General features: G+C 42.6%; 1 protein-coding gene across 4 annotated transcripts in view; it reads left to right on the forward strand.

The window, feature by feature from the left end:
* The window catches only part of ST3GAL3 (ST3 beta-galactoside alpha-2,3-sialyltransferase 3), a 201,996-nt gene that overhangs the window by 118,630 nt on the left and 71,080 nt on the right, over positions 1-12,286 (forward strand). For all 4 annotated transcript variants that reach the window (XM_043574705.1, XM_043574703.1, XM_043574706.1 and 1 more), the window contains one exon: positions 5,449-5,541. In XM_043574705.1, coding sequence (XP_043430640.1) covers positions 5,449-5,541 — 93 coding nt within the window. The remainder of the gene's footprint in view (positions 1-5,448; positions 5,542-12,286) is intronic.

Here is a 12,286-nt window from a genome sequence, read left to right on the forward strand (position 1 = left end):
CCATCACCACTGCTTCCCCCCCACTTTTTATTAATTAACCTTCCAGTTGTCAAAGTAATCAGTTGAGTTCAGTCCAATATGCATGGTACTCTGTGCCATGCACCACACTCAGTTTTCGTGCTGTACGAGAGAAAGATCATTTAAATGGATAGTTACTCTTTAGTGTGGTCAATGCTAGGCTATAACCAGGTTTTAGTCATCATTGCATCCCTAATCCAGGCCAGTGTCTGGAACACAACAACAGCAAGGCTGTTACAGTTAACATGTATTGAGAGAAAACCAAGTGCCTTGGCATTGTAGTAAGCACTTTATTATCTTTTTTAAAATATAAATAACTATAGCAATTTTATTCAAAATCATCAAAAACTGGAAGGAGCCAAGATATCTGTCAAGGTGAATGGATACATGAAGTGTGGGGCATCCATACAATTAAATAATATTCAGTGATTAAAACAAATGGACATTAAGCTACACAAAGACCTGGATGCAATTTATTTTTTTGTTGTTGTTGTTTTGTTTTTGTATTTATTTGTCATGTCTTTTTTTTTAAGTTTATTTATTTAAAAAAAAATTTTTTTTTCAACGTTTATTTATTTTTTGGGACAGAGAGAGACAGCATGAATGGGCAAGGGGCAGAGAGAGAGGGAGACACAGAATCGGAAACAGGCTCCAGGCTCTGAGCCATCAGCCCAGAGCCCGATGCGGGGCTCGAACTCACGGACCGCGAGATCGTGACCTGGCTGAAGTCGGCCGCTTAACCGACTGCGCCACCCAGGCGCCCCATTAAGTTTATTTATTTCAAGAGAGAGAGAGAGAGAGAGAGAGAGAGAGAGAGAGAGAGAGAGCGCACAAGTGGGGGAGGGGCAGAGAGAGAAAGAGAGAGAGAATCTGAAGCAGGCTTCCTCCTGCCAGCGCAGAGCCCAGTGCTGGGCTTGAATTCATGAACCATGAGATCATGACCTGAGCTGAAACCAAGAGCTAGATGCTTAACCGACCAAGCCACCCAGGTGCCCCTGTCATGTCTTTTTTTTTTTTTTTTTTTAAATTCTAGTTAGTTAAACACACTTTATTCTTAACATAATTCTCAGTACAATTGTATGAGTATAATCCCAGTTTTTCAAGATGTGGAAGTTAAGGCACAGAGCAATTAAATAACATGCCCAAAGTCAAACAGCGAGGAAGGGATAGAGCCAGGTTACAAATCCAAGCAGAGTGTCTCTTTCGCCTCTAAATATTTGTTACATGCATGCATGCATGAATGAATGAGAGGGAGGAAGGGAGAGAAGAGTGTGGGAACAAGTGAGCGAGCTAAGGTGAAAGTCAGCAAAGCGAAATGGGGTCCACAGGCAGGTAGGTTGGTTCTGCCAGGGAGGGGAAAAAATTTTTACAAAAGTTTCATAAAGGGGTGGTGCTTAAACTGAGTGTTGCAAGATAAAGAGGTAGTCATGGGCCAGGGCCGGGCAGGGCAGGGCAGGGCGAGCAGAGGAAGGCCAACCCTCTTACTTCTGTATTAGGTCCTTTCCCCCCTCACCTCTTCTAGGACATTTCTCCTATGGCCATCCTCTCTCTATCACATCAGGAATTTCCCTCTTATTCCAGCCAGCTTACAAACGTGCTAAGCTAATTTCTAACTCAAAAACGTCTCTCCCTGCTTCTTCCCTCCAGCGATTGCCCCATTTCTCTGTCTTCCATTATAGCAAAACTCCTAAAAATAGTAGTCTGTATTCCATGACTCCACTTTTTCTGTGTTCTCTTAAACCCAATGAAATCAGCATTTCACCCCCACTCTCCAGTGAACCAGCTTTTGTCAAGGTCAAGAGTAACCTCCCTGTTGCCAGAGCCAGCTGTTGATCCAGTGGCCACACCTCACCAGGCCTCCCACTGTGTTGCACTCGGTTGGTTCCTGTGTCCTTCTTGAGACACTTCCTCCCCTCGGCAACTGAGAGAGCACTCTCTCCAGATTAGTGTTCTTGTCTCCTGGACTTCTCCTTTCAGCCGCTCACTGCCTCCTCGCCTCCCAAACATTGATCCTTAAAAATGCACACGATGGTCTGGGCACTTGCCCTCTGGGAATCCTTCAGTGACCCTCCCCTACCTCAGAATTCAAACTAGAGCCAAGTGTTCAAAGCCTCCATGATCCGATGCCTGTCTCTGGCATCTCCTCTTTCACATAACATTTTGTGTGGCACTCTGTAGGACAGCCAGCCCCTTCACGTGCACTTTCTCGCCACATCCTCCCAAGATCCCTGGGAAGTGAGTGGTTCCCATTTGCAGACGAGAAAGCTGAGAATCAGAGTTTCATCATTGCCCAAGGTCACACAACTTGCCAGTGTCCCCTGGACACTGAAGTCTCTGATCCCAGATCCTACGCTCTTCTCATTTACAACCCTTTGCTTGGCCTGATCCTTAAACTCCATGCTCTGGGGTGAAGCAGGGGAGTGGATGTTTGGTTCCTTCTTTTGGGTTCCAGTCTGTCCATCTGGATTTCCTCTTGAGTACAGTGGTTTACCCTCTTCACCCCAGGGGCTTGGTCGTCACGTTTGCAGGACAATGGGTGCTCTTACTGGTTGAAATGCTAAATCTCCCAAAATGAAAGGCCAGCTGCAGAGTTTGAGAGGAACAAGGGCTGAATGATTTGATCAGACATCTGTGGGGGCCTCCTGGCATTTGGAGTGTGAGTGCCTTAGAGAAACTAACCATTCTGGCCTGAGGGAGTTGGCGACTGTTAATCTTGGTGGTTTTGACCGCTAACTGCCCCAGAGGTCCCAGCCTGCTGTATGACTCAGAATCCCCAACACTCCCCCTATTCTTCTCCCACTGGGATAGTCAGGAGGCCATTGCTAAGGCATTTTAATTTGGTAATAACTTGACATGGCCCCCTGTCCCCAGGGCTGTATGTTTTAGAAGTTACTGTTGCTTTCTAAATGGAGGTGGGGGGGGTTGATTTAGAGGTGCTCATCCTTGACATCTGACTACCTTACACTGTCATGGGAAGAGCCTTCCGGGCTAGGTTCTGGCTTCCTTGTGCTCCAGCTGGCCGGTGCCCCCCTCTTTTCCATGATAGATTACCTGAGTCCATGGATCTTGGACTGCCCATAGCCCTTATTCCAGAAGCACCTTGCCAGAGGTGGACGACGTAAGCCAGAGAGAGGAAAGATGGGTTCAAAGGTTTATCTGTTGTTGTATATCTGTGTCTGTGGTACACCGTGTTAGAGGGGCAGCTGCTGTCCGTCTCTCGTCCTCAGTGTGAAACTTTCTGGAATTCAGGAAGAGCACAGGAATCCTCTGCTACAAGGCAGGACACAGAGAGTGGGGGATTGGGAGACTCACAACACCTCACTGCTTGTAGACACGCTGTCGGAGAGCTGTGTGAGGCTTTCTTGACCCTCTTCTCTACCCCTGTCCATTGGCACTCACCACTTATGTGCTGTCCCTGGACTCTGTGCTTCCCTCTGTGATGACCCTTACCACGATCCGCACTGGTGGTACTTCCATGTGAAGAGCTTCTTTACTGATGTCTACCACTTACTAGCTATAGGATCTTGGATGAGTCTCTTTCTCTTTCCGGGCTCACGTGTAAGTGGATAGCTAATAGCACGTACTCACATGGCTGTTAAAGACGTAATTGAAAAAAAATCTGTCTTTCAGTCACTACACCTAGTCTCAGAGCTTTCCGCAAGTTCACGAAGTATACTGAAGTTTCTGTTTTGTTTCGGAAATACAGTTGTTTATATAAGAAAATACTGTTACGTAAATTCTCTTGTTAAACCTCTGACTTTTCTTTTGCCTACCAAATAAAGTCTCGACTCTGGCTTATTACTCAGCATTTGTATTTGCATTTCAGGCTTTACATTTCACTGGTAGGAAATGCTAAAAAAAATTGTAGATTTCCAGAAGAAACGCACACGGATACAGATGGGTTTGTCTAAATTCAGTGAGCAATTACTCTGTGCAAGGCCCTGGGCTAGGCCCGCAGGGGCACGGGAGTGAATCACACATGACACATGCTAGGCAGTGGCATCATCGTTTCTGGCTGTCTAGTATAGGCGCCAGCCCCCTTCCCCCCAGGCCTGCCCCACCCAGTTCCTGCAGCAGCCCCGAGGGAAGACCTACCACGGGGGGCCCCAGCACAGTAGAGCAGCTGGGCACCAGCATGTTGGCGGCAGGCCCAAGGGTGGAGGCGGGGGAGGTTGGGCCTGGGAACTGGCAGCCAGCCAGGGCTCTCTCAGGTGCCCCGGCATGCAGGGCCGCCAGCCTCAGCAGTCGATGAATGTGTCCTGTTCTTCCACGGCGGTTTTCTCTAGACTGCACCGGCACGGATTTTGGTGGCAAGGCGGTGACTCTAGCCCCACATCGAACACATAAGGGCACTGAAGCCCAAAGACATGAAGTGACTCGACTACAGTCACACAGCAACAAAGCCGGGGCTGGAACACACAGGTCTTCTGAAAAAATTTTCAGCAGATATGCAGCAAACACTCTAGAGGGCTTGTGGGCTCTCAAGACTGTCTTGTTTTCAGTACAAGTGCAATGAGACTATCAGAGTCATTTTGTTCCTTCAGAAAATTATAGGCATCTTCTGTGGGCCCATCTCTGCACAAGGTACTGGGGATGCAGGGTTAAATCAGACTCTGACCTTGGGAGTTCACAGTATGATGAGGGAGACAAACTACCAACAGTTACAGTATAGTATGGCAAGTGCCTCTGGGGATAAGCATGTAATGTGGGTGACGGGGGACAGACTGTGGAGCACAGAAGAGGCACTTAGCCCAACCTGGGGGCTAGGGAGTTACTCCCAGTGAAGCTGAGACCTAAGCTTAGTTGTGAAGGACCAGTCGGCATAGCCAGGTGGAGAAGGACAAGGAGGAACATTCTGGGCAAAGAGAATAGGAGAGCAGCAGAGCATCCTCAACTAAACATCTAACGGTTACAGCAATAGTCCCAACATATATTTGCCCTATATTCAGGATACTGAGAGTGCTTCCCACTGGCGGGATCATAGTATATGTGGAGAGAGTAGAGGCAGGTGCGGCTGGGCGTGTACAACCCCACAATGAAGCCTGAAAGGGCAGGTGCCTGTGACTCTGAAAGCCTGGGCAGCTCTCTCCCTAGGTCTGCAGGCTCCATATTTCTAGTCTGGGAGCCTGGATGGAGTTCGTGATTTCCTTGGTATTAAGCTTGCTGCAAAACCCAGCAAGTTCCTTTTGCCAAATTCTGTACAGCGGCCTTGCTAATTTATCTACCTATATTCCTTTAGAATTTTTGGTTTGGGTTCCTCACTCCCCCCCCCCCCCCGCCCCGAAACCTTGGTGTGGAAAAGGGGCTGAAAGGCTGATTGTAGAGAATGAAGCGTTATTCAAGGTTCAAACAGCTACAGCTCTTTAAGAACTAATACCCCACTGACTGCTCAGTGCCTGGCAAGCTGTGACTTTCCTTTTCTTCCCATAGGCCTGCTGAATTAGCCACCAAATACGCAAACTTTTCAGAGGGAGCTTGCAAGCCTGGCTATGCTTCAGCCTTGATGACTGCCATCTTTCCTCGGTAAGTGTTCCTATTTCTTCCCACTGCCCAGACAGCCTGGTCCATGGCCCAGGAGTCAGAAACTCTATGCTGTGCAAATGATGTGCTCTGAGAAAGCGAAATTCTGATGTAACTTACTGCCCTGTGTCCTTGAGTCTGTGGGTGCCTGGAGAGGACTTGTTTCGGGTTGGTTCCTACCCCAGTCCCACTCTGTGCCCTTGCTATACCTTACCCCCGTCCTGTCTCTGGAGCTTGCACCTGCCAGCACAGCCTGTTTCTGTGGAGGGGAGGGGACAGGTAGAACCTGCGTGGCACTCCTTGGAAGCCAGGTACCCAGAAGCAGCCAGATAAGCCTCCTCAGCATAGAAGTTCCAAGTCATAGCATCAAAACTACGTGGCTTCAGGGAAGCATATCCAAATAAAGCAGGGAACAAAGAGAGGTTTCTGAGCCTGGCCTGGCTGTTCTGGCACCTTCTCTCTTTGTCCGTTTTGCATTCTGGAGTTCCTGATTTCCTGATAACCAAGCTTGCTGGAAGAAACTGTGCCAAACCCTGGGAGTTTCTTTGACCACATTCTGCTGAGGGGCCTTGCTTGCATATCTGCCTTTTCCTCTTGAGTTTTCTTTCCATGAAGCTACAGTGTGGAGAAGGACCTGATGTGCCAAGATGGGCTTGTCTGCAGTCTGGAGTGTAGTGAGACTACCAAGGTCATTTTGTTCCTTCAGAAAGTTATCAGAGTGTCTGACTTAGAGGAGCTGGAGGAAAGGCCGCTCAGGACCCTCTGGTAGTGGGGATGTAGCACTTGGACCACAGGGGAAGCCCTTGGGGTGGCCTCCTGGGGTGGGGTCTGTTCACTGGGGGAAGGGCTTACATCCCATCCCTGAGAAGGCTAAGGTTAGGGCATACAACGTGTATGGGACAAGAAACAACTTGCCCCGAAGTAGATCCAGAATATGTGGTTTTTATGCTCCTTTTCTTTTTCTAATGGGAGTGATGGAAGCTCCTTGTCTAAAACAGGGGCTCTGCTGAATATCTGGTGTTCAGATAGAGATCTCTTTGTCTAGGGTCTGCCTTCTGACTTGCTTCCAAATATTTTTCTTCCCCCAGCTATTTATTGAGCACCTCGTAAGTGTCTGGTATTATGTTCCATATTCTTATACATCTTTTCTTAGGTCTACTTGACTCAGTGCCTTGGGCCAGACACCTACGAGTTTTCCTTGACCTGGATATAGGTGTTGGGTTTTGTTTTGTTTTGTTTTTACTTTTTGTTTTTTTATTTATATATATTTTAAAATGTTTGTTTACTTTTGAGATAGAGAGCACCATTGGGGGAGGGATAGAGAGAGTGGGGGACAGAGGATCTGAAGCAGGCTCCACACTGACGGCAGTGAGCCTGACGTGGGGCTAGAATTCATGAACCATGAAATCATGACCTGAGCCGAAGTCGGATGCTCAACTGACTGAGCCACCCAGGCACCCCTTTACTTTTTATAATTGAAAGTAATGCAAGCATACGGTCAAAAAAATAATAACTGAAAATGTGCAAAAGGGTATATGCTCTCACTCTAGATCCCCAGAGATAGCCAATATTACCCAGACAGCCTGGGTAATATAAATAGAAATATCATGTATTTATTGTTTTGTATCTTGCTTTTTACTCCTAACAAAATATATGTTAGAGATAATCCTATTACCAGCATACATGGTAATCTTATTCATTTAATGCTTGCATAACATGATTATATGGATGTATAATAATTTTTTCAAAAGTAAGACTTATTGAAGTTTAATTTACATGCAGCAAAACTTACTTTTTGGTGTAGTTGTAGGGGTTTTGGTAAATGCACACCTTTGAGTAACCACAGCAATCCAGTAGAGCATTCCCATCATCACCTCCTGAAAGTTCCCTTGTGCTGCTTTGTAGTTAACCTCTCCCCTAACCCCCAACCCCTGGCAACCACTGAACAGTTTTCTGTTCCTGTAGCATTTTCAGAATGTTACATTCATGGAATCATATAGTATGAAGCCTTTTGAGTGTGCCTCTTTCATTCACTCTAATGCATTTGAGGTTCATACATGTATGTATCAGTTGTTCTTTTTTATTGCTGAATGGTATTCCATCGTATGGATACAACAGTCTGTTTATCTAGTCAATAGTTGAGGGGCGCCTGGGTGGCTCAGTCAGTTAAGTGTCCAACTTTGGCTCAGGTCATGATCTCGCAGTCTATGAGTTCGAGCCCCACGTTGGGTTCTGTGCTGACAGTTTGGAGCCTGGAGCCTACTTCAGATTCTGTGTCTCCCTCTCCCTGTGCCCCTCCCCCACTCCGCGCGCTCTCTCTCTCTCTCTCTCTCTCTCTCTCAAAAGTGAATAAACATTTTAAAAAGTTTAAAAATGAATAAACAATAAAAAATATCTACTCAGTAGTCAAAAGACATTTGGGTAGATTCCAGTTTTTGTGATTATAAATAAAGCCACCATAAAATTTGTATATGGGATGTCTCATTAACTCTATAAGAAATTGCCAAACTTTTTTTTTTAATGTCTATTTATTTATTTTGAGAGGGAGAGAATGTGAGTGGAGGAGGGGCAGAGAGAGAGGGAGAGAGAATCCCAAGCAGGCTCCACGCTGTCAGCGCAGAGCCTGTTGTGGGGCTTGATCTCATGAATGGTGTTATGACCTAAGTCAAAATCAAGAGTTGGATGTTCAACCGACTGAGCCACCCAGGCACCCCAAGAATTGCCAAAGAGTTTTCCAAATTGACTGTGCTATGTTGCTTTTCTGCCATCGTTGTATAAGAGTTCCAGGTGCTCTACATCTCTGCCATCAGTCTTTTTAATTTTAGCTATTCTAAAATTTAGTGATATCTCACTGTGGTTTTAATTTGCATTTTAGTAATACTAATGATGTTCATTTTCATTTTCATGTGCTTATTTAGCATTCTTTTATCTTTGAGGAATTGTCAAAGCTCTTGTCATTTTGTAAATTGGTTGTTTCCTTATTGAATGTAAGACAACTTTACATATTCTGGATTGAAGCCCTCTGTCATGCGATTTGCAAATATTTTCTTACAGCCTATGGCTCGCCTTTTCATTGTCTTAACAGTATCTTTTACAAAGCAGAAGTTTTTAATCATGATGAAGTCCAATTTATAAATTTTTTCTTTTATGGATTTTGCTTTTGGTGGTTTATCTAAGAAATCTTACCCTAATCCAAAGTCAAAAGGTCTTTTCCTGTGTTTTCTTCTAGAATTTTTATAGGTTTAGCTCTTACATTTAGGTCTATGACTCATATCAAGTTAATTCTTGTATATAGTTTTGCATATGTATGTTTAGTTGTTCCAGAACCATTTGTTGAAGACTGTTCTTTCTTCATTGAATTACGTTGGCCTATTTGTTAAAAATCAGCCAAACATATATATGTGGGGCTCTTTCTGGAATTTTTATTCCATTTCATGGATCTTTATGTCTGTCCTTGCATTAATATCACATTAATATCACAATACGTAGACACTCATGTCTTTTTTTTTTTTTTTGAGTAGGCTCCATGCCCAGTGTGGGGCTTGAACTCATGACCCTGAAATCAAGAGTCACATGCTCTGCTGACTGAGCCAGCCAGGCACCTCAACAATCATGTCTTCTATTAAGGACAGTTTTATTTCTTCCTTTCCATTCTGGTTGCCTCTTTTTCCTTTTTCTTGCCTCATTGCACTGGCTACACTGATCAATACAGTGTTGAATAGATGAGGTGAGAGTGAATATCTGTGACTTGTTTCCAATTTCAGGGGGAAGGCATTTAGTCTTTTACCATTATGGTGTTAGCTGTAGGTTTTTCATAGATACCCTTTTAGGATAGAGGGAGTTCTCTTCTATTTCTGGTTTGTTGAGAATTTTTATAATGAATAATGTCAAATTTTGTCAAATGCTTCCTTTTCTGCATCTTTTGACACGGCCAGATGGCTTTTCTTCTTTAATCTATTAATATAGTGAATCACAGTGATTTTTTTCGTTGACTGATTTTTTTAATGTTAAGCCAACCTTTTATTACTAGAATAAACTTCATTTTATTCTAATTTATTATTCTCTTTTATATATTGCTGGATTTAATTCACTAATGTTTTATTAAGGATTTTTCTTTCTCTGTTCATGAGAGATTGGTCTGTCGTTTTTTTGTAACGTTTTTGGTTTTGATATCAGAGTAATGCTGACATTATAGAATCAGTGAGAAAATATTCCTTCATTTGCACTTTCCTGAAAGTTTTGTATCGAATTGATAATATTTTTCTTTAAATGATTGATAGAATGTACCAGCAAAGACATCTAGGGCTACCTAGGTTTTGTGTTAAGAAAATCCCCTTGTGGGAAGTTTGTGTTTTTTTTTTTTAATTTTTTTTTTTCAACATTTATTTATTTTTGGGACAGAGAGAGACAGAGCATGAACGGGGGAGGGGCAGAGAGAGAGGGAGACACAGAATCGGAAACAGGCTCCAGGCTCTGAGCCATCAGACCAGAGCCCGACGCGGGGCTCGAACTCACAGACCGCGAGATCGTGACCTGGCTGAAGTCGGACGCTTAACCGACTGCGCCACCCAGGCGCCCCTATGGGAAGTTTTTTAATAAAAAAACATAGAATTACATTTCTAGGGGCACCTGGGTAGCTCAGTCAGTTGAGTGTCTGACTTTTGATCTCAGGTCATGATCCCAGGATCCTGGGATTAAACTCCATATTGGGCTCCACGCTAGGTGTGGAGCCTGCTTAAGATATTCTCTCTCTCTCTCTCTCTCTCTCTCTCTCTCTCTCTCTTTCTCTCTCCCTCTGCCCCTTTCCTGCTTGCACTCTCTCTCTCAAAAACCAAAACAAAAAAAACCCAAAGAATTATATTTCTAAAAAAAAAAAAGAATTATATTTCTTTAATATATCTGGAGCTTTTCTATTTCTATTTGGGTTTTCCTATTTCTTCTTTGGTAGTTTGTGCCTGACAGGGAATTTGTGGATTTCCTCTAAGTTGTTGAATGTATTGGCATGATACGCCTGATATTGGTCATTTATATATTTTCCCTTTTTTTTACTAGTCTTTCTGGTTAGAGTTTTATTGTTTTCATTGTTCTCACAGAACTAGCTTTTGGGTTCATTGATTTTTCTCTGTTGGTATTTTTTTTCACTGTAATCATTATTTTTTGTTCTTATCTTTATTATTTCCTACCTTACACTTATTTGGGATTTAATTTGTTGTTTGTTTCTTGGGATAGAAGGTTAGACCACTGATTTGATTCCTTGATTTCATGCTATAAATTTCCCTCTATAAACTGCATCAGGTACATCCCACAAATTTTGATATTGTATTATTAGTTTCATTGAGTTAAAGATATTTTCTAACTTTACTTGTGATTTCTACTTTGTCCCATGGTTTCTTTTGAAGTGTTGGAAATTTAGCTTAATTTCCAAGTATTTGAGGGTGTTCCAAATATCCGTGTGTGACAGATATCTAATTTATTTTTGTTGTGATCAGAAAATAGTTTTCATAGGATTTTAACACTTTTAAGTTGATTGAGACCTGAGTTACAAGATAAAATATGGTCTATTTTGGTGAATATTCTGTGTGCACTTGAAGATTTTTCTGCTGTTTTTGGGTATTCTATAAATGGCAATTAGATTACGTTGGTTGATAGTGTTTTTCAAGTCTCTTATATCCTTACTGATTTTCCAACAGTTCTTGACAGATGTTGAGGTCTCCATTTATTAGTTTTTGCTTCCCATATTTTGAAGCTGTGACATTTAGTGTATGTACATTTAGGATTATTATATTCCCTTGATGTGAATAGATCCTTTCATTACTTTGAATTGTCCTTTTTTTCCTTATTCTTAAATCTCCCTTGTTTGATATTTATGTAACCACTCCAGCCTTTTTAGAGTTAGCTTCATTGTGGTATATGTTTCCCATACTTTTACTTCTATGTGTGTTGTGGGGGGAAGCATATGTTTGTGTATACCCTTGAGCCTCAGAAAAGTTGAGTCTCGGCGCTGGTTTACAACAATCTGTCCTTTTATGTTTGACTGTGTCTTCACAATTAAAGTGAGTTTCTTGTAGACAGAACATAGTTCATAGCTGAGTATTGCTTTTTTATCCAGTTTGGCCGTGTCTGCCTTTTATTGCAGATCTTATACCATTTACATTTAATGTAATCATCAATATGGTTGGGTTTAAATCTATCTTGGTATTAATTTTCTGTTTTACTTATTTTTTCTTTCTTTTTCTGGCTCTTGTTGAGCCAGAAATTGAATGTGTTTTATGACTTCATTTTACCTTCAGTATTGGCTTATAGGTTTAATTCTTTGTTTATGTTTTTTGTGACTGTTCTAGAGTTTACAATACATGTCTTTAGTTTATAATCTATTTTCAAATAATATTATAGGACTTCACTTAGAGTTTAAGAACCTTGCAACAGTATAGTTCCATTATCTCTCCCATCCTTTGTGCTATTTTTGTCATACATTTTACATCTATATATTGTAAATCCACATGGCACTGTTCTTATTTATTTTTGTCTTAAAGAGTCAGTTACTTAAAGCGATTTAGCAATGAACCAGAAAAAGGCAGCCTGCAGAGTGGGAGAAGATATTTGCAAATCATATATCTGATGTGGAATTATGTTTAGAATATGTAAAGAACTACAACTCAACAACAGCAAAACAACTGATTAAAAAATGGGCAAAGGAGTTGAGTAGACATTTCTCCAAAGCAAATGACCCAGCAAGCACATGGAAAAC

This window comes from Prionailurus bengalensis, chromosome C1 (genome assembly GCF_016509475.1).
Source record: "Prionailurus bengalensis isolate Pbe53 chromosome C1, Fcat_Pben_1.1_paternal_pri, whole genome shotgun sequence".
In the NCBI taxonomy this organism is placed as follows: Eukaryota; Metazoa; Chordata; class Mammalia; order Carnivora; family Felidae; genus Prionailurus; species Prionailurus bengalensis.